Source organism: Lynx rufus, unplaced genomic scaffold, assembly GCF_022079265.1.
Source record: "Lynx rufus isolate CCGP_SWC_20201006 ecotype Redwood Valley unplaced genomic scaffold, mLynRuf1.p SCAF_2, whole genome shotgun sequence".
Lineage (NCBI taxonomy): Eukaryota > Metazoa > Chordata > Mammalia > Carnivora > Felidae > Lynx > Lynx rufus.
In genome coordinates this window covers 47148308-47171508 of record NW_025814834.1, presented here as the reverse complement: position 1 = coordinate 47171508, position 23201 = coordinate 47148308, and the positions used below count along the sequence as shown (strand labels likewise).

The window sequence follows — 23201 nt, the reverse complement described above, 5'->3', positions numbered from 1 at the left end:
TCCCATTTAGGTTTTCTATATTTTTCTTGAGTTTCTTTGTTTAAATCCTCTTTTGGGGTTTGCTTGAAAACACCACAGGAAATTTATGTGCTGGCACAGAATCAGATGAGATTACATCTGTCGGTTTCTAATATATATATAGATATAAGTGAGATAAGAGTACAGTCCCTGTTTTAATGTGGGAGAGAGAAAAACGTGAACAAAATATTTCCGTAAATAAACATCCAATTGTGTGTGTAAGGAATATGGCCCCTCCGGTAGGGCAATAGATTTGTAGTCATCCTTAGTCTACCCTCCACCTCCAGTCTCACCTTCCCCGCAGCTGTGTGCAAGGGCACACATGAGTGCTCACACTCACATATACAACTGCCCCAAATTTAGCATCAAAGCCCATCAGAAAACAGGCACTTCATACTCATTTGAATGAATGGATAAGGAAATTGATTGAAAACAGTGCGTGGTTGGGGTGCCTGGGTGACTCAGTCGGTTAAGCATCTGACCTCAGCTCAGGTCATGATCTCACTGTTGGTGGGTTTGAGTCCCATGTTGGGCTCAGAGCCTAGAGCCTGCTTCCTATTCTGTGTCCCCCTCTCACTCTGCCCCTCCCCCACTCATGCTCTCTCTCTCTCTCTCTCTCTCACTCAAAAATAAAACATTAAAAAATTAAAACATAAAACAGTGCATGGTTTCAGTTAATGTAAATCAATCAGTTGGCAGAATGGGAGAAAAACCAACAGGTTGGAATCTACTTTTAAACAGATCTAACACATACTCAACAGGTCTGGTTGAAAGTATTTTATTTAATATATATGACTGTAGTATAGAGCCATTTCATTTTTCTTTCAAACTCTGACGATTACCTTCCTCTGGTATCTTTTACATTTTTATCATGGACCTTCCTCACTTTAACATCCCACTCCCACCTCACTGCCCAACCATCCTATAGTGCCTCCTAGTGAATTAAAGCCTAAAAGGATACACTGAAAGAAAATAAAGCATTGCTCTGTTGATTAATAATGTACTTAATTTATGCATCAAATAACTGTATGTCATTTTGTTGTTATTAATGTTTATTAATTATAGGTTTATTGGAAGTCAAAATAAATAATCATAAATAGAGAGATATATTAGAGGAATTTATCCTTACCATAAAAAAAGGCAAGATAAACAGAAAATACAGGATACATTTTTTCTCCATCATTGAAGCCAAAATTAAATATGCTGTACAATATAAATCAAACTGCAAATAAAAATGAAAGAAATATAATTAATCAATATTTATAAAATAAATTTATATGGTACTCAGTGGTAATTTTTTAAAAACCATATAATAAGTAATTTAAGTAATTAGAAAACATCTTACTTTCTTTGCTTTTACCAAAATTGGAATAAAATAATTAAAGTATCAAGACAAAGAATTTCACAAGAGCATAAAGGCACAAATTTTGATAGCATATTTTACCATAAAGCTCACTTTTATCTCCTATATATATTAACCTCATTTTTAATTTTCTGACTCTTCAATAATTTAAGGGGAAAAACTTTCCTCAGGCCAATTTCTTGAGAATCAACAACCATACATCACAAAAATGGCCTTATAATTTAATAGAAATTATTTTTCCTTTAATTGGGAACTAAAATATTCCTAAATTATCTATATTAAAATAAGGTTACAGGAAATGGACAATACTACATAAAGTATTTCTGTGAAATTTTTCTAATGGTAGATACAATCCTGAGCTAATGAAAATGGACTCTAAAACAACACCCCCTAACATCTTAATTCTTAGAGACAAACATTGCTGGGATTGCTTACTCACTGTAAGGTCCATGAGCAACCTACTTTGACAGTGCTTTTATGAGATAAAAATTATCATGATATAGTCATAATACAATATTTATTTAAGTGAATGTATCTGAAGTATTTATCAACAGAGATTTTAAAAATCCAATCAATAGATATTTGCCAGAAAGCTATGAACTAATATTTAATTTTGTTAAGAACCTTGTCATGATTTTTATTATAGGTCCAATGGTAAAGTAAGAATTATAAAAAGTTTTTCCACATATTAAATTATTATTTTTATTATCACATGCAACAAAAGCACACCAATTTCTAGCAACTTGAATCTATGTCATTGCTTGCCCTTACCAATGACTCACGTAGACAGCTTTTCTTTTTAATTGTAGTAATCTTCCAAATAACGTTTCTCTTCTATCAGATATACTGGGTTTTTATTATTAGTTGATCTTCTTAAAAAAATAGCTAAAAATGAGGAGGCATTATATTAATTTTAGATATTTTAAAAAAATGTTGTAACAAGGAAAACAATGAATAAAAGTTTTGTCAATATAGTAATTAATGAGTTGATATTTTAGTTTTTATTAAATTTTACCATGAGAAAATCTAATTTTCCAATACTTACATACACAATTGTCTCCAGACTCAAATCACATTTTCCCCCGGATCATATTTGATGTTGTCTTGAAGAATTTCTTAAATCCAGGGGTCATGACCTGAAATATTGATCGATGTAATAATTTAATATTATTTAATGAGTCTGCATAATTTCCATGAGAAATAGAAATTTTCAAAGAAAATACCTCTATTATAATGATATTTGTATTAAGCTATTCTAATTTTTTAAAATCTCTTTTGCTTACAATATATTTGAGTTTTGTCACAAGTATTTGTTGTTTTCCATTATATGGAGAAACTATTAACTTCCAAGTTAATTTCCATTCAAGTTAATTTCCATTCATCTAGGATGGTTAAGATACTAAACTTTTAAATTAAACCACAGTTTAATTTTCCTTTGAATAACTTTCTTTATCTAATAACTTCTTGGAATGTGTTATTAGTCTTAGTTACATATATCCATTTCCCTTGCTCATATGTTTTTTTTCAAAGCCAGAAACCATATCTGATTGATCCGTGTATCTTTGGTTAATTTATATTTCCTGTAAATGAATGAAAAAAATAAGCCAATAAACTACTTTAGGATTTTGAACTTGCAATCAAGGAAACTAATCATAACTATTAATTAACTGCTATTTCTTCTATTAGAAGGCTTTAGATAGTGTCGGAATCCATACTGACAATGAAAATCAGAAAAAAAAATGTTGCTCTATCAGCATTTTTACTTTCTTATGAAAGAATGTCCCCAAAACTATTGATCTGTCAAGTTATGTGGTTGTTGAGATACTGAATAAACAGTAATTTACTGCTTTGTCTTTATAAAGGTTAAGCCAAATTTAAAACATTGGTAGCTTACATTTCTCTGTAGTAAATATATATAAAACAGAAATACACAAATAAGAATGTAAAGAAATATTATTCTATTTGTAAATCAAGGTTTTTATGAAATAATGCTTTCATAACTTATACATGAGTTAGGATTAAATGAACTATAAAATGCACATAAGCTGGAAAATGGAAGGGGAAAGAGCTTCAAAAACACATTTGGAATTTTGCCAAACCCAATATATGTGAAAAAACTTTTACACAACATGAGCAGTTATTTTTGTTGCTTATCTAATAGGCTTCAAAATCAGAGTTCTAAAGAGTATTTGAGTGAAATTCCTTTTAGGGTTCACTAGATAATTCTGGCACCGATAATTAAAGATTTTATTCAATTCACGAAATATTTACCAATGCAAATCATTCCACTTTTATAGTTTCCTTCTTCACCCTATTCTTAAATGATCTGGAACGTGTGCTACTAGTAACCAGGGGGTATTTTGCACTGTGTAAACTTGTAGCACTCCTAATCCAGCGGCCAGTCTGTGGCCTCTGGTTTTATCAAGGATGCAGCAGCAAGGTTGGGTGGCAGTTTTTCAAACCCATGGTGGACTCCTGTACGCTCCATAAAGTCTAACAATGCCCATTTTGTGTGGTGATCCAATTCATTTCAGTCATCTACCTGACAAAACCTATCAAATTTTCCTGCCAGCGGACACACGTGGGGAGCAGCAGTTATGAAGGAAAGATCACTTTCACCAAAAGTTCTGTAGATCCATAATGGAAGGATCATGACTGGGCATGCAGGTAGCACCCCTACAGATACAGCTGAAGGTCAGTTTAGACTGAGTCTCATGTTGGTAGATGTAATGCCATGATTGTCATCAGAAGTATGTTTAATTGTATTCTTCAGTTTAGCTCAATGGTTCTTTGCATGCTACCTCTACAACGTTCATTCAGCGAGCGGTTCTCTTTTCTATATTTAGCTTACTCCAAATTTACATTTGCTAAAATGCATTTGATATTAACTGACCAGACCTTTTAAGCAAATCATTGTAAATCTCTTTCAAATCTTGTTAAATTATTTACTGACAACTGAGTTGCACGTTGCCTTGTGAGATGTAGTAGCTCCCATTCAATTCTAAGGAGAAATGAAGTATGTAATTAAGGGTGCGGTTAAATGACTAAATCTGCTAGTGGGTTTTTCCAAGTGTCTTTAGGTTTGTGTAGTAGGAAAAGAACTTATTTAAAACTAAGACAGCTCTAATTTGAACTCTTAAGTGGATTTGTGATCATAATGATCCTGCTAGTAGTTAACTGACATTCTCTTTAACTGCTAGCCTCACGGATCTTATCAGTACTATTTCATTTTCACTTCCCAAAATTAAACAAAGTGGAAGATTTGGTTCTACTACTAGAAACAAAATAATTTTCTTTACTGTACACATGAAATAAAAAGATCTTCATTCCTCTTGCCAAAAAATCACCAACATAATCTAAAAATGATTTATTTCATCAGAGAAAAGAACATTAAGAAATGAAGAATGTTGTAAAACTTCAAAGAACTTTTGAAATATAGGTTTCTAGTCACTTAGGGCTTTATGTAATATCATCCTGGTTTCATTTCCTAAAATTACCATTGATCTGTACCACAAGACATTTTTCATGGATCTACATTTCCAAGTGCAAAACTTCTAACCAATCTTTTTTTGCTTACTTCAGTGTGAAATCATGTTTTATTCTACATAAAAAATTTATAAATCAGTGTGACTTAATCAATACTAAGTTATCACAAAAACCTAAATCCTCTAAATGCATAGTAGTGCCTTGCAAACCTACTTTTTATTTTCTCAATTTTTATATTCCTATATGCACATTTCATTAATTTATTTTCTTTATGACAATTTTTATTTTTAGTTGAGTTGCCTAACCCTGATACTAAAAGTATATGTTCACTTCAAGATTAAGAAAAAAACCCACAACTTTTAACTTACAATCTTCCATTTCCAACGTATTTTGCATTTTTATGGGCCCTATGCCATTTTCTTTTTTTCCACTTATTTATCCAGTCACTATAAAGTAGGCTAACAGAAGCATTTCCCACACCTATCTCATTTGCCATGAAGCATCCTGAACCCTTGTGTGAACAAAGTAAGGCGTTTTCTATTTAGTATGTGTCTTTCCCATATGACATATTCAAGAAGTTACATTTCTGAATCAAAATAAGGAATGAGCACTCTCCTTCAACCCCAGTATTCTATACTTGTATGGCAAATGGAAGTTTCTTTCTGTTGTTTTATTCAATGTAGAATAGATTGTGCCACTCAAGAAAAATGTCAAAGTACAAGAATCCTGGTTACCTTTTATTTTCTCCTCACTGTTTATTTCTGGGAAAAACCTAAGTCTTTCTGCTAGAATTATTTTTACAAATTACTTTCTTTACTTACAATCGAATATTTAAGAAAGAAATGACAATATAAGGTTTGAATTTCCTACCCCTATCCTGGCCTGTCCTTAACACTTTCAATAAATGAAGAAGTAAGAAAATTAAAACAGAAGGATTCTTTTTCCTAAACATCTGTTATTGATATAAGGAGGTCAAACTATATGGTTTGTAAAGAAAAATAATTTCACTTGGAGCTTCTGGTAGCAAATCATTGATGTAGTATGAACCATTGTTCCTCCAATTGTGAGTTCATGGATGATTTGCATCAGAATCACTACTGGAACTTCTTGAACATGTCAGAATGTCTAGGCCCCACCATAGACCCAACGAATCAGTATCTTCTGGAGAAAAACTTGGGAATCTGCATTTTGTGTAAGCCTTCAAGGAAATTATTGGTCTATTAAATTTTGAGAAGCACAATGTTAATACATCATCCTCATTAGACCATGCTGAGACCTGAACACACCTACATTCCTCTGTCTCTAGGTCCTGCCAGACTATTTTTTTTAATGTTTTTATTTATTTTTGAGACAGAGGCAGAGCATGAGCAGGGGAGGGGCAGAAAGAGAGGGAGACACAGAATCTGAAGCAGGCTCCAGGCTCTGAGCTGTCAGCACAGAGCCCAATGCGGGGCTTGAACTCACGGACTGTGAGCTGAAGTCAAACGCTTAACCGACTGAGCCACCCAGGCGCCCCCCTGCCAGATTATTTTAAAAATAACTACTAAGAGGGTAACTGGCTGACTCATTTGGGGGAGCATGCAACTCTTGATCTCGGAGTTGTGAGCTCAAGCCCTATGTTGGGTGTAGAGTTTACCAAACAAAACAAAACAAAACAAAACAAAACAAAACAAAACAAAAAAACTTATCAAGTATAAATTAAGCAGAAATATTCTGCCATGTTCCAAGGCACAAGAAATGTCTCAGAACTCCCAGAGCAAATTACTTAAATATCTATTTTAAAATGTACACTGGGGGGGTGCCTGTGCTGCTCAGTCAGTTAAGCATCCCACTTCGGCTCAGGTCATGATTTCACAGCTTGTGAGTTCAAGCCCCACATCAGGCTCTGTGCTGACAGCTCAGAGCCTGGAGCCTGCTTTGGATTCTGTGTCTCCCTCTCTCTCTGCCCCTAACCCACTCGCATTCTGTCTCTCTCAAAAATAAATAAACATTAAAAAAAATTTTTTTTAATCTATACTAGAGGTGCCTGGGTGGCTCAGTCAGTTAAGCATCTGACTCTTGATTTCAGCTCAGGTCTCACAGTTTGTGGGATCAAGCCCTGCATTAGGGTCTGCACTGGCAGTGCAGAGCCTACTTGGGATTCTCTCCCTCTCTCTCTGCTCCTCCCCCGCTCACACTCTCTCTCAAATACATAGTCATTAAAAAAAAAATAAATAAAAATAAATAAAATGCATCCTGTTATGTTGTAATTCTTTGGTGTGTGTGTCTGTTTGTGCCACTAGATTGTGTGCACGGTAAGAGTAGGACATGCATTATACATACCTCTATAATTCCCAAACCTAGCCATAAAAAGAATACATAGAAAGTGTGTTTTGAGTGCCTGGGTAGCTCAGTTGGTTAAGTGTCCAACTCTTGATTTTGGCTCAGGTCATGATCTTACAGTTTGTGGGATTGAGCCCTCATCAGGCTCTATACTGATAGCATGGAACCTGGTTGGGATTCTGTCTCTATTCCTCTCTCTCTGCCCCTCCCTCACTCATCTCTAAATAAATAAATAAACTTAAAAAAATGAAAAAGAAAGTGTATTTTGAATGGATTGCTTACAAAATGAATTTAATTAAGTTGAAGAAACTGGTGTTAGAGAATGTTATTAGTCCTATGAAGCATATTATACTTTTCTGACACCTAAAAAAAAAATCACTGTGTGGATTCTACTGCAAGAAATTTGGATTCAGTTCATCTTGATTGGAGCCTAGGCATAAGCATTTTTTTCAAGTTTCTAAGGTGATTCCAGTATACAGCTAGAGTCGAGAACCAGTGGTACAGATAAAAGAATCCTGTGGTAGACAGAATAATGACCCCCCAAGTATTCCCATGCCCTAATCCCCAGAATCTGTCATTTTAAGGTTATGGACCTTAAACTAGGAAGATTATCCTAGATTACCATGAATTACTCTGCTACACTAAACTAATCATTTGAGCACTTCAAAGTAGAAGAGGAAGGTTGAATAGTCAGAGAGATGCAACAGATAAAAAGGAAGCAGAAGAGATATGACAGAGAGATGATGGCTTTGCCAGGGACCCACATACAAGGACTAGAAAGAGGCCTACAGGCCTGCAAAGAAATGGGGACCCCAGCTGTACAACCTGAATGAATCAGGAGGTAGATTCTCTCTCAGAACTTCCAGAAGAGAATTCCTTGATTTTGCCCTTATAAGACTTGAAATAGAGAAACTAGCCAAGCCCACAGGACTCCTGACCTATGGAGCTGTGAGATAATAAATGTATTTTGTTTTAAGCTACTAAATTTGTAGCAATATGTTACAGCCATAATAGAAAATCAACCGTAAATCCTTACCTGATCAAAACTTACATTTTCCTGTCAAATGTAAGTGGTAACTTTCTGCTTCACAACTGGCCAGTCATTCTTCCTAACTTTAGAATACATTTATCATAGTGCAAGGCAATCACATTAGCTATAGAATATTTCTTTCCAGCTGCTCCTAAATTGTTATGTGATTTTAAGAAAAGTATTTCAATTCTTTTCTGCTTGGTTTACCTAACTAGAAAAATGAGTACTAAATCTTTAGCTCCCTTTTTTATATTGCATACTTATTTAAAAGATGTGTGCTGGAGTCAGAGAGACACAGCTTCAAACACTTCAAACATAGTCCTTACAACGCTTCAACTCACTAACCCTATTTCCTGACAGGAAAAGTAGTATACAAAGAGTGGTTTAATCAATGTTGCCTAGAATTTTTATCATAACTCATCTTGTCAGATTGTTTTAAGTGTTAAATTACATGATACATGTAAAGAACTCATCTCATAATAAACAATAAGAATTAGCTATTGTTATTATCTTTATTACCCTGTAATTTTAATTAGTCATGCCAGTGTTAATCTCAACAGAATGAATGAGAGCATTCATATCTTAGTGAGTTGGCCAAAGACACACAGATGCTTAGGGTTGACCCCAGGCTAAGTACTCAGAATCTCCAACTCTAAATCAGGCCCTTTGCCCTGCACTATACTGACTTAGAGAATTGAGCCATTATTGGGATACTTAAGGTTTAAAAAGTGCAGTATACATTTCTGTGTTGCTTATTCAGTTATTTTGCCTAACCACCCAATTTTCATATTTCATTTCTGTTTTGTTTATCAAACACATTTATATTTTTCCTCACACAATTTCCTTCTTTTAATTTTTTCTTAGTGAAGTTGGGATATTTTACTTTTTAAAAAACTTACATTAGTAAATAGCTTTACAACTCAGACTTGCCATTTTGGTAAGGTAATTTTAAATTAAGAAATACTTGTGGACATTCAATTAGTCATCTTACCCTAATTAGTGAGCACCTACTCTCACCTAGTTGTGTAGGAAGATGGGAGTAAGTGAAGATTTCTCAATAAAAATATTTATGATGTTGGAGAATAGTAATCGTATGCTGATTTTAGTGGTTTAGTTCATTACTTTTAAACACAGTCCACAGGACTCATTCATAAGGTTCTAAAGAGGGGTAATTTCACCAACATCTAAGACAGGAAGTTAGTCGGAAGTGCTCAGTCAATATGTTGTCATTCAATGAGCTTGAACAAGTTACATACCTTCCCAGATATCTCATTTGTAAAATGAAAGAGTAGGATAAAATAATTTGAGCCTTGGATAGGTTTTCAAATTTATGTAAAAGGCAAACATGGTTAAAATAGAGGAATGGTTTTGTTCAAACTAACCCAAATCCAAAATATCCTTGAAACTAAGTCATTCCTAACACCTTTTTTCTGGCTCAAGAAAAAAAAGAAGGATTTCTCTACGTATCCTCCTACTAAGTTGCCCAAAAGAGTTTGAGTTTGAATCTGAGACAGTGGAAAGTAGACCATGTGGCTACATAATTTTTTTTCTTTTGTTATATGAGAATTCAGGGAAAAAGATCTAAGCCAAAAAAAAAAAAAAAAAAAGTACATCTTGATTTCACCTCTACATATACTGCAACATTTTAGAGCTTCTTGCTTTAGAAAGGCCATTTGGGGCAAGTCTAGTTCTCTCTTCTCCACTGCAGAGAATCAAAATAGAAGAGCAAACATACTTCATAAGCCTCCTTGCCACACTTTTCGAAATGGGTTCTGATTAGTTCATCTAAGTCAAGCTACACTTATTGTCATCAACATTTTAATAGACTAAATGTTCCTGGGTTGGAAGCCAACAATTTATGAATTTGGGATACATTGGGTTTTTATCTCTTTTGCCTTTAACAGAAAATGATCTACATAAAAAAAAATTAAAGAGGCACGTGGGTGGCTCAGTTGGTTAAGTGTCCAACTTCAGCTTAGGTCATGATCTTGCGGTCCGTGAGTTCGAGCCCCGACAGCTCAGAGCCTGGAGCCTGCTTCAGATTCTGTGACTCCCTTTCTCTCTGCCCCTCCCCTGCTCTCACTCTGTCTCTCTCTCTCTCTCTCAAAAATAAATAAACATTAAAAACATTTTCTTTTAAATTTAAAATTTACAGCACCAGAAATTATAGGGCATGTTAAGGAAGATTCAACAATGCATAAATTCAACAAGGTAATCAATGAAATAGTAAGAAAAATTATTACATTTAATTCATCAAAGTCTTATGAATGACCCTGTATATAAAAGCACATCCAATAGCCAATTTTAAAAAGTCAATAAAAACCTCCAGAAAGTCATTTATTTTTGAAGAGACTTCTGGGTTTTACTACAACTATTAAATTCCACATGCTAAGAAAAAATATATGATAAATATTGTCTTACTGACTAATGATACAGTTTTCCCTTTTTGAGGGAGATATTAAAAGAAATAAAAACAGCATCCAACTGATATTTAATAATTAGTCTAATGGACAATTGTGATAGGTAGAGGCAGTGGTTGTACTGGTTACAAGTGCTGATTTGAAAACCCAACTCATCATCACACTTTCAAGTTAAACTTCTATAAGTATTTTTTTCATTTGCAAAAAACCCCTTAACCAGAAGGCTGTTGTGAAAATAAAATGAGATAATGTACATAGACTTTTTATAACTCAGTAAAGTTAGATATTGTCATTACTATTATTATTATATCACAATAAAATTTGTAAAACATAAGCTTATACATGTTTTAAGTTATTTGCTATAATTTCTATAGCATCATAACTGAAGATTAACCCAATAATTAAAAGGGTGGTCATATGCATCCCAAGTTCTTTTATCTTTTTCAGAAATAATATGTTTTGTTTTATTGTCATTTCAGTCAGTTTTGAAAATAACAAATAAAGTGAATGGTAACAAGTATATTCCCAATATGATGTTCATTTAGTTAACAACATATTTCCTGATATTGAACTTATATAAACTAAAAGTTTAACAAATTGTTTGTATACACTCTAATTAAATAGTCACAACTTAGAATATAACATGCTAATGCAATTAAAAACAAGATATAAAATCTCCCAACTTTGAGTTTAATTTGACTGTAATAGCCCTACTGACACTGTATTGGAACCCAAAAAAAAAATATATATATATATATATATACATATATACATATATATATATATATATATATATATAGAGAGAGAGAGAGAGAGAGAGAAACATTATGCTTAGTTGCTTATCTAATGAACATTCCAGGTTGAATAGTTGAATAGCCATAAAGACAGATAAAATTGTGATTAAATTTGGGACTTAATTTTACACTCTGAAGTACATACTCATGGGAATAATTTTCCCATTGTGGGCATGATTAGCCATTTTCCGGTGATTTTGGTCACCTTCTTTTTATTTGAAAGAGGCAAGTGGCCAAATCTCAGTCCAATTAGTAAAAGGTGGGAGGGCGACTGAAAAAAAAAAAGGCTTTGTACTTGGTGGAACACTCTCCCTCCAGGAGATCTAATATGGAAAGAATTGCTTGCTCAAAGAGTATAAAAACAAAACATATCTTTCCAGCTCTTTAGACTAAGAGTTTTATACCTATTTCCCTTTCACAAAGTCAGGAGTCAAATTCTATGTGAAAACATGTTTTCTTCCAAAGGCAATAAAATCAGAAAACGTGGAAATCTCTTGGAAATTTAAGTTAACATAGTAGCGCATCATCAGAGTTGCATTTTTGTCATTTGGGGCTTTCAATTTTTCTTAAAAAATCAAATTTATACAATACCTACTAGCATATCTCAACATTTGGGAAGCATAGGAACTCTGATGATCTGTTGATTCAGCACAACTCTTTTACCCCTGATAAAATGAACCCCTCTTTGCAGTAGAGAATCTCTTCCTTCTGGTTCAAGTGAGTCTGTCCTCCTGGTCACAGAAGTAGGAAGTCACTGAAATCTGTTCAGGTTAGCATCATCCTCTGGTTTTGGTGTGTTTAGGCATAGACATGTAGTCAAGCTACATCATCAGTATTCTCTCTGGGACTTTTCTCTTAATGTTATCAGGGAAGATTTTCTCTTTTTGGAGGTTGCAAAGCAAGTAGGGCATGATTACTAGGCTATCCTAATGTATTCTTCCCACCATATGGAAAAAACCTTTTTTTAAAAAAAATGAACCAATCAGCTGAAAGCTACAAATTAGTGGGGAATCCTATGACATTATTAGAGCCTTTGAATCTATCCATATCTGAAATCAGCTGTAATAGTGGACTTCCTCATCAAGGTAACTGGTAAGTTACATTTTATGACTAAACAGAATTGATCTGGAATTTTGTCTCCAAAATATTTGCAACCAAACATTTCTAACTAACATTTTGAGAAATGCTGGTGCAGTGGAAAGATTACTAAGAAGGTTCCATTTTGCATTTTGCCTAGCTTACAAAGCCTGAATATTGCCAGGTTAGTGAGCTTCCTAGGCCTCAGTTTCCTGACTGTAAAATAAGATGACCTAAAACTCTTCTCCATTCTGTAATCTAAATAACTATAGATTATTTTCCTTTTCACAAAACAGGACATTGTTATTCATTCCCAAAGCATAAACCAAGCCCAGCCAACAGGACTTCGGAAACTTTTCTCCCCAAATATATCCATGAAGTGTTTTTTTTTTTTTTAAATCTGAAATAGCAGTACATACTCTTGGATAATCCACAACTAGTGTGTGCTTATGGCAAGATATTTATAGCTTGCTCAAAAAGTAAATACAACTCTTACATTTGATACCATACATATGATACCAAAAGCACAAGAAACAAAAAAATAGATGGGGACTACATCAATATTAAAAACTTTCGTGATACAAATGATACCATCAAGAAAATGAAGCAAATCACAAAATAGGAGAAAATATTTGAAAATCACATATTTGATAAAGGATTTGTATCTGAAATATACAAAGAACTTTTATTTTCAATAATAAAAAGATGAATAACCCAACTAAAAAATGGACAAAGGTTCTGAACATATTTTTCTACATAAGACATACAAATGGCGGTGCCTGGGTCGCTCAGTTGGTTAAGCATTTGACTCTTAATTTCAGCTCAGGTCATGATCTCACGGTTTGTGAGGTCAAGCCCCGTATCAGGTGCTGTGCTGGCAGTGTGGAGTCAGCTATGATTCTGTCTCCCTCTCTGTCTGTCCTTCCCCCATTCATGTGCTCTCTCTCTCTCTCTCTCTCAAAATAAATAAACTTTAAAAGCAAAAACAGAAAGAGACATACAATGACCAACAAACATATGAAAAAAAATACTCAACATCATTAGTTTTACAGAAGTGCAATTCAAAACCACAATGATACCACTTCATACCCACTAAGATAGCTATAATAAAAAGACAATTACATGTAAAGGAAAGATGTGGAGAAATTGTAACTTTGCTGATGGGAGTGTAAAATGATGCAGCCAGCTTGGAAAACAGTTTAACAGTTCTCTAAAATGTTAAACATAGAATTACCATATTATCCAAAAATTCCACTCATATATATATCTGACAGAAATGAAAACATATGTCCCAAAATACACCTGTGTATGAATGTTCATAGCAATATCATTTTTGATCGTCAAAAAGTACAAATAACTCAAATGTCTATCAATTGATGGATAAACAAAATGTTGTATATCCACGCAATAGAATATTACCTAGCAATAAAAAGAAGGGAGTAGTAATACATGCTATAACACGGAGAAACCTTGTAAACATTACACTAAGTTAAAGAAGCCAATCACAAAAGACACATATTGTATGATTCTATTTATATGAAGCACAGGCAAATATATGGAGACAGAGATTAGTGGTTGCATGGGGCTAAGGGAGAGTGATGATGGGGACTGATTGCTAATGAATACAGAAGTCCTTTTTGTGATTTGTCCATGTGATTTGTATGTTAATAAAGCTGTTCTTTAAAAAATTAAATGCAACACAAAACGCATGTGTATATAAGGGAAGATTCATGCTGAGCAGACCATCTAATTTCCTCTCTCTCACTCCTTTGTCAAGAGATAATGTTCACACTGTAAAATCAAACACACTGAACAAAAAACCTGCCTGATTTACAGAACATGCATTAACTCTATTTTATATGTTAAGAGCTGTTTTGATTTATAAGGAAGAGTACATTTTCCTTGAAATTTATTTTCAGAAAGTACTTCTCAACTCATACACAAAAATATATTTCCTTTGAGAAAAAAAATTTAGTTTATAAAAAATAACCATTATACATAATTGAGGCAAAAGCTAAGTGATAAACTTAGAAAATATTCATTAGGTTTATTTTTTATTTATTTATTTATTTTTTTAAAAAAAAGTTTTTTTCAACGTTTATTTATTTTTGGGACAGAGAGAGACAGAGCATGAACGGGGGAGGGGCAGAGAGAGAGGGAGACACAGAATCAGAAACAGGCTCCAGGCTCTGAGCCATCAGCCCAGAGCCTGACGCGGGGCTCGAACTCCCGGACCGCGAGATCGTGACCTGGCTGAAGTCGGACGCTTAACCGACTGCGCCACCCAGGGGCCCCACATTAGGTTTAAATAGTATTTACAATTGTTTATCTCTTTTCTCCTGTCAGTAATTTCTTTTCTTTACATTTCTGCAGTCTTACTTTCTTACAGGCATGGAAATCTGACAGCTTATATACAAAAAGGCGGATAGTTTTATTCCACTTGTGACATATTTAAATTGTGTCATTACAACCAATAATAACAAAGAAACAACAAACAGGAATATTAGCAAGAAAGAGAAGAAAAATTAATGAACTTTAGTCCATTCTTAGAAATTAACCCAAGTTAAAAAGCTTATATCTCAACTATTTCCCTTCTATGAGTAGGTAAAAGAGAAGTTTAGGAAGGATGGAAAAAACAAAGGAAGAGAGGAAGGAAGGAAGTGGGAAGGAGGGGGAGGGAGACAGAGAGAAGAAGGAAAGAGAAAAATCATTGGATGTGTCTCAGGTAAATGCACATTTTATTTAAAATTGATTACATTATCCATTATTTTTGTGAAGAAACAGTGTTGATAATACTGAAATCTGTTCCTTTATAGGATCTCTATTTCTTACAACCATGAAACAGTTCCGTCTTAATAATTTTTAATATATTCATTTATTTACTTACTCATTCAAAGATTTATTTAGAACCTAGTATATTCCAAAGGCAATATTAAGTGCTGGGGATCCAGAAATGTTATAGTTTTTGCTCTTAGAGATGGTTAAAACCATACAAGAGAAGAAACTCATGTACAAATATGGATAATAAAGTGTTATAGGTATTCAATAAATATTTTTCAGTGTCTGATTGGACAGATGGAATGACACATCTTACATGGGAGTAGCTTATGTGTGAGTGTGTGTACGCATGCACACACGTGGAGAAAGCGAGAGAGACATAGAGAATATGACAGACACTTCAGTGGAGTTTTAAAAAAATCAGTAATTTGAAGCTCCAGGTGCTTGAAAGTGGTACATAAAGAGATGAGACTTTCCAGGGAGACAGGGAAACAGATTAGAGATGGTATTTTCTTGAGTTTTTATCTGATAATGTAGGCTAGAGATGCCTGCTGTGATTTGCTGCGGTGGCAGGCAGGACTACCTTGAGAAGCAGTGATAAGTCTGAGGCTAAACCTGGTGAGAGGCACTGATACATCAGCGATGTCTACCATGGGTACCAACTGAGAAGGAATAACATGTATTCCAAAGATCTGCTACCTCCACTACAAAAAATAAATAATGGTAGTAGGGGTCTTAAGCAATAGAGCACTGTGATAAGATTTTCATTTTAGCAAGCATGGAGCACCTGGGCGGCTCAGTCGGTTAGGCGTCCGACTTCGGCTCAGGTCATGATCTCCTGGTTCGTGGGTTCAAGCCCGGGATTGGGCTCTGTGCTGACAGCTCAGAGCCTGGAGCCTGCTTCAGATTCTGTGTCTTGCTCTCTCTCTGCCCCTCCTCTCCTCACATTCTGTCTCTCTCAAAAATAAATAAACATTAAAAAAAATTAGAAAGCAGGAGGATTAATTCAAAGAGGGCAACAAGGGCAGACATAGACAAATTGGAATACTGTAGTGACTTCTAAAGAGGGAAGAAAATAATCATAAAGGCTAGAATTAAGAATAATAATAATGGGGATGTAGAGGAATATTTAATCTGTGAGAATATGAGAATTTAGGGAGTGTAAAACACCTAAATAGATTTTCAGAATTCTAACATGAATATCTGAGTAAGTTCCAATCACTGATAATAGGGGATACAGCAGAGGAAAAAGGTTGGTGGGAAAATATCTGAGTACAGATGAGACATTTTGAAGAACAAAGTGCCTGGGCCTTTGTCGAGATGGTTCTTAAAATGAGTAAGGGAGGGCCTTGAAAGAAAGTTCACACCCATAATCATATCATAGAATAGTAAATGATGAAATTTCACCCAGAAGGACTGTCACCATAGGAAGGGAAGAGACAGTGTATTCGAAGAGATGTGTATGCGAACTGAATTAGAGCACATTTCAAAACATCAGTGTTTAAGGAATTCAGCGTAAGAATGTGTGTTGATAGAGGGTAGAGATAGGGTTTCTTGGGACAAGGAACTGGAAAAACAGGGCATAGGTACAGAACAAGCAAGGGTTGTATGAGTGAAGGAAGGTAAAGGTGCAGACCTGTGAGGAAATGGAGGTTCTTTGGGGACTTAATGAGTGGAAATCTGGATACGCCATTTGGACATTTGCTAGGAACACAGTCCCGTGATGCACTCTGTAAAGTGCTGTCATTTTGGACATACCCAACAAAGCTTATTTTCAATTATTTACCGGTGTGACTAAGTCTGGGTTGTAATTTAAAAATAGATTTTCCAGTGCAAAAGCAGTTGCACAGGAAGAAACTCCTTGCTGAATTAAGCTTTGCCTAAGTGAGAACTGCTGCTTAAGAATAACACATTCCCTGTGAAAAAAGATGGCAAATCCATTTCAGTGAGTCTAACCTTTACGGGGGTGCTATTATCAACTCAATGGTATGTTTTTTCCTGTTTCACAAACATGTTCCCAAAAGACTTTTAAAATAGCTTTCTTTCCTGCTAAATTGTTGTGTCAAGCACTTTTTCTGAATCTCAGCCTTAACTGGACCAGGATGTGTTAAAGAAAAAAATGCCCTGTCACGCTTGACATGGAGTAACAGGCCTTAATGACAATAGTAAAACATTTTCATAACCTGACTGCCCCCTCTCTCCCTGCATCTTAAGACAATGCATTTTCATGTAAATGCAAAATACACTGAAGAAACAAAAGAAGGGTTGATTTCCCAAAAAGTCAAGTATAAAATCTGTCCGCTACAGTAGGACTTTTTCCTAATAAAGAGAAAAAAAAAATCACTATGGAAAATTAATAGTTTTTTAGTAAAAGTTAAAATAAAAGGAAAATAGGTTAATCATATGGAATGGTTCCCTAGGAACCTAATAAGTTGATCTTTTTTTCTTCTTCTTCTTTTGGAGGAAAAGAAAAGATTCATAACATCCTGAGGTCTGACTTGGTCACTTCAAAACGAATCTCATACATTGTTGAGGCCCATTTCTCAAATTGCAACTTGGATTGTAGTACTATGTGTGTTTGTCTTTCTAGTGAGGCGTGTTTCCCCACCGGGAGTCTTTCTGACCAGTGATAACCCTGGCAATCTCAAAGAAAAAAAAAGTGATGATGAAAGTCAATAAAAGTTAAAAACAGTCTACTGGACAGACATCTGGATGGAGGCTATAGCTGGAAAACTCACATGAGCCCTTCTGGGGCAAGAGTCAATACACCTATCTGAGCAGTAGGCTGCTTTAGGCAGCAGATAACAACATTTTTTTTTCTTTTAAATAACAGTAGGGGAATTGTATTGGGAAAAAAAAGACAGGAAAACAGAAAGCAAAATGCAGGGCATAGAGCACAGGTTTTTGGATCTCTGGTTTTGGATACTAGCTGCAGTATCTACTAATTAAGAATGTAGGCAGATACCTAAACTGCAACCTCTACTTGGGTTTCTGTAGCTTTCAGATGGACATAATACAACATATCTTAAATACACTGTGGGGGTTACATGTAATAACTCACATAATCACCTATTACAATCTGGGACGTGGTAAGTACTTAAGAAGTCATCTCTCTCTCCCCTGCAGCAGAAAGGGAATGCCTTGGTTTGCTTTCATTGGTCCCAGTGACAAGATTTGTAATTTTGAGTAAAATTATATATGGATATTTAACAAACAATGCCAATTGTCAGCTTTCTTTACAGAAGGACTTTATCGGTCACCATACACATGGGATTACAATATTCAAGAGAGTGTGACAAAAGGCACCCTTTCGAAAAGCACTTGTCTTATCAGAACTGCCTTTGCTCTGTACATAACACTGCTGACCCTTGCTCTGTTAGGAGGTGCCTTTTCTTTTATATATTAGGCCTTTGATCTAAAAATGGTAATAAACACCTGTGATTAAGTCTCTCGCATCTTCTCTTTAGATCCCCAGGACAATACTATCAAAGAAGTAAAAGTCTTTCTTGATTTATCACAAACACATACCCTAAAAAGACTTGGTTTTGCATTATCAACTTTTGGTTCTTATTTGCTTCATCAATTCTTTGATAAAGAAACCAGTGAAACTGAAGGTATCAGAGGCATTGTCTAGAAATAGCAGGAGGTTATTAGTTGGAAATAAAATGGTGCATATATAAACCATAAATGGTTCAAGGGGAAAAAAAGAAAAATCTGCAGCAGCTCTTAATTAAGTTTATCTTGTTGTCCAAAATAATTAAAACTTAATAATAAATGTATACATATATAATAAAAATAATTGAAATAATTAAATTGATAATTTGTTATTAAATAAAATACACTATTGTGTTTTAAAACATAATGTTGCCTTTTATTTTAATATAAAATACTGCCAATATGGGGCTGTGATTCATTTGAGCTTTATCACTTCATTCTTATTGGGAAAGCTTGATTCTGGACCACCCACCACCATCCCCAGCAAAAAAACAAAAACAATAAAATGATTTTTAAAATACTTTCTTTTTCTGTAGAATTGCATAATTTTGATTTAGTTCTTATTATTTAATGAAAATTACTTGTAAGAAAATATGTACTTTTAAAAGTTGGGAATAAATTCTTTAGTGGAGATGTACAGAATATTCAATTTACAATGAAACTGAAATTTTCTGCTACATATCTTCATCATGAAGAAAATCTTAGGAGGATTCTGCCCCTGCATAAAAGGGGGTACCAGTTGGTACAAAAAAGGAGGGAAAAAAAAGAGGAAGTATAGGGGAACCTAATATGGTGGTTGGTTGGTTGGTTTCTATGGAGTTTTAACTGACCATTGTTTATAGTGGTGTGGTTAGTACTTTTTTTAATGTTTATTTATTTATTTTGAAAGGGAGAGAGCACATGTGCAAGTGGGGGAGGGGTAGAGATAGGGGGAGAGAGAGAATCCCAAGCAAACTCCATGCTGTCAGTGCAGAGCTTCATGGGGCTTGATCTCACGAACTGCAAGATCATGACCTGAGCTGAAATCAAGAGTCGGATGCTTAACTGACTGAGTCACCCAGGCACTCCACTTGATGGTCTTTAAAAAATATATATAGATTGTTGTACTACACAGAATTTAATCGAATCAAAATATTTAAAACAGTGATTTCCAAAGAAATATGATGTGAAACCCATAGGTAATTTAAATTTTCTGAAAGCCACTTTGAAAGAGAGAGAGAAAGAGAGAGAGAGAGAATCCCAAGCAGGCTCCAAGCTGTCTGTGCAGAGCCCTACTCCAGGCTCGACCTCACAGACTGTGTGATCAAGAAGTAAGCCTAAATGAGTTGGATGCTCAACTGACTGAGCCACCCAGGTGCCCCTGCTATGGTTAATACTTAAAATAAGTAACGAAATAAGTATTTAAAAAAAAATGTGATTTGATCCTCTTCTGTTGTGGGTGTGTGAAAAAGAGAAAGAGAGGAAAAGAGGAAGCCAAAACTAGAAGATAAGACCCATTTTCTTGTTTTATTTCCTACTCAGGGAAGGAGTGATGGGAATCAACATCCTTAAAAACACATGTTAACTAATCAACTGGAAAATTTTTTAGTCCAATGTGAGAAGAGTAGACTTTTGGAAAAAATAAACTATTTTACACAACAATACTAATAATTCTTTACGAAGGATCTAATTACTGTCTTTTCAGGACTTAACTTTAATTGGGCCATCCTTAAGAAACTCTGAACTTACTTCCAGAGTCTCCCCCCCAAGTTATGCCTACACCACAGATAGCATAATGCTCCTTTTTTACGCATCCTCTAATAGCACATTATCACACTCGATTTGGTGAGGTGTGATTTTTTTATTCTCCCCACTAAATGTGAGAGCTATTTGAGGGCATTGTCTTACTAATCTTTAGGTCTCTGGGCATTGTCTGGAATGTCGTAACCTTCACTAAGCTTTTTAATGAATAAATAAATATTATCCATTACCAAATATGTGTGCATAGTTATAATCATTAGCATTGTTTTAATAATTTACAAAAACTGATCATTGTAAAATTCATGTGTCCATAGAAAGAATAAAAGAAAAGTTAAGATGGTTTGTTCCAGCCATTTTGTTTTTTGTTTGTTTGTTTTTAGTTTATTTATTTTTTTTAGTAATCTCCATGCCCAAGAGGGAACTCTAACCCATGACCCAGAGATCAAGAGTTACAGGCTCCCCCAACTGAGCCAGCCAGGTGTCCCTGTCCCATCCATTTGCAAAATAAAGAAAAGCACTATTAAATTAGCCAAAAAGGTGTTCTCTCATACTTCTGAAAAAAAAAAGTTTTTTAATTGGTAGGTAAATATACTATGACAATCAAAATGGAAAAGTTGTGAACATTTTCAAACGAACTATTTTTTCTAATTCTTAAAAAATTTTTTTTGAACATTTATTTATTTTTGAGAGACAGAGGGAGACAGAGTGCAAGCATTGGAAGGGCAGAGAGGGAGACACAGAATCTGTAGCAGGCTCCAGGTTCCAAGCTGTCAGCACAGGGCGCGATGCAGGGCCGAACCCAAAAACCATGAGATCATGGCCTGAGCAGAAGTCGGACACTTAACCATCATCCAGGTGCCCCTCTTCTAATTCTCAAATGGTGTATATTCAAGTTTAGTAGTATGTTTTTGCCTATTAGCCCTGGAATTTTGCTATAGCATAGACTTTTATATGCTAAGAGAAAAAAAATCCAAATTTAAAAATAAAAGAATGAGAGGTCTTTGAGTATAAAGTGAGGGCTGAGACAGAGTGAGATATAAATATATACTGCTTGATATTAAAGGTTTTTTGGCAATAAGCATATATTTAAATAAAATGTTGCTTTAAAAAATTCAAATAGCATCTGGTTGAATGAGAGTAAACCCAGGGTTCTAATTTTGACCAAACCTGGGGATCACAGAGGAAACAGAGTGAGAGCTGGTTCTAGCAACAAACAGGTGTGACCTAAGGCTTCTTGTGTATAGTGCATTAAAGTTCCTAATATTCTCACCTCTATATGTTGTCTTGGTTTCTGCTACTAAACAAGCTCTACATAATTTGACCAAATCCATTTAACTTTGGTGGTGTCAGTTTTGTTTTGTTTGTAAAATAAGGGTATTGGACTAGATTCTTAAATTCTTTTTTGTTCTTTAATTCTATTATTCTAAGGGGAAAATATTGTTATTATTATTTATGTGTTAATGCAAATACATTAAGTATCAAAGGCCAAACTAAAAAAAAAAAAAAAAAAAAAGAACTTTTCCCCATTGATTTATTTCAGGTATACATGCAACAAAATATTATGGTTGGTAAAATAATGCTATTTTTATATTTATTGATATACTTAGAAAACTTATTTTGAGATTTTGCTTATAGCTATAAGGAGTTTTTTTTCCCTCTTTTCTTCTCAATGCCTTAGTTAATAAAGGAGTTATGTCAACAATCTTAGGCATTATTTAGAAAAAAGGAATCTAAAAATATATCCCAAAGATGTGTAATAATATGATGCTCATAAAATTATATTATGTATGGTGTATCTTCCTTTCAAAAAGTCAGGATGATACAGAAGCCCAAAGGCCTACTGCAGAAATAAATAAATGAATTCATATACCTTTGAACTGGAGTCCTGCGCTCTGTACAAGTGAAAATTTAAAAACTCCCTTCTGCATCCAATTTTTATATTTTTGCTCTTGTGCTTTTCCAGAACAACTTTTGGATTTTATTGCAATTCATCTACAAATTCTCTCATCTCAGAAAAGTTACCAAAAAACTTCAGTGAAAGAAATTAAGTATTTTAATCACTGTATAGTGGATGAAGCGATTATACTCCAGTGATAGCTAAAGAATAAGAATAGGTAGACCAAGAAAAAAGATAAGATTAAAAATGTAGTGTTTTCTTTAACATTTTTATTCTGATCTCTCATTCTCCATGCTTTATACAGTTCATAACTAAAACATTTCATAGAGACACAGAATTTAATGTTTCCTAAATTTTTTCCTAAAAATTAAGTAGCAATTACATTTTTGAAGAGTGTACAAATAAATTAATTCAGATCATATAAAATGTTTATAATTATTCTTGGTTAAAGATATAAAATCTATACCAAGTCTCTCCAAATCTGTAAAAGTCTCTCCAAGACTCTAACAGTCACTGTGAGCTCTTTGTAAAGGAATGTTTTACATATGAATGCCTTTAATTGACTTGGTTTCCCAAACAGTGAAGGATAATAGTCCTGGAACCCCTGGGAAAATGTTTTAAACATTAAGGTTTTTCCCCCTCTTCCACTGGATCAGCTTTTCAAACTCATTGTTTTGATTCAGGATTTAATCTTAGTAGAAGGCCAGGATTTTCCTCTGGACCAATAAAGAAGATGTTATTGTGATCTAAGCAACTGTGAGAGAGAGGGAGAGGGAAGGAG

At 34.4% G+C, this 23201-nt stretch overlaps 1 protein-coding gene across 2 annotated transcripts in view; it reads right to left on the bottom strand.

The window, feature by feature from the left end:
* The window catches only part of CALCRL (calcitonin receptor like receptor), a 105190-nt gene that overhangs the window by 44358 nt on the left and 37631 nt on the right, over positions 1-23201 (bottom strand). For both annotated transcript variants that reach the window (XM_047084799.1, XM_047084800.1), the window contains 3 exons: positions 2427-2517; positions 2153-2266; positions 1148-1240 (listed from right to left, as the gene is read on the bottom strand). In XM_047084799.1, the coding sequence (XP_046940755.1) occupies positions 1148-1201 (54 nt within the window). In that variant the 5' untranslated portion in view covers positions 1202-1240; positions 2153-2266; positions 2427-2517. The remainder of the gene's footprint in view (positions 1-1147; positions 1241-2152; positions 2267-2426; positions 2518-23201) is intronic.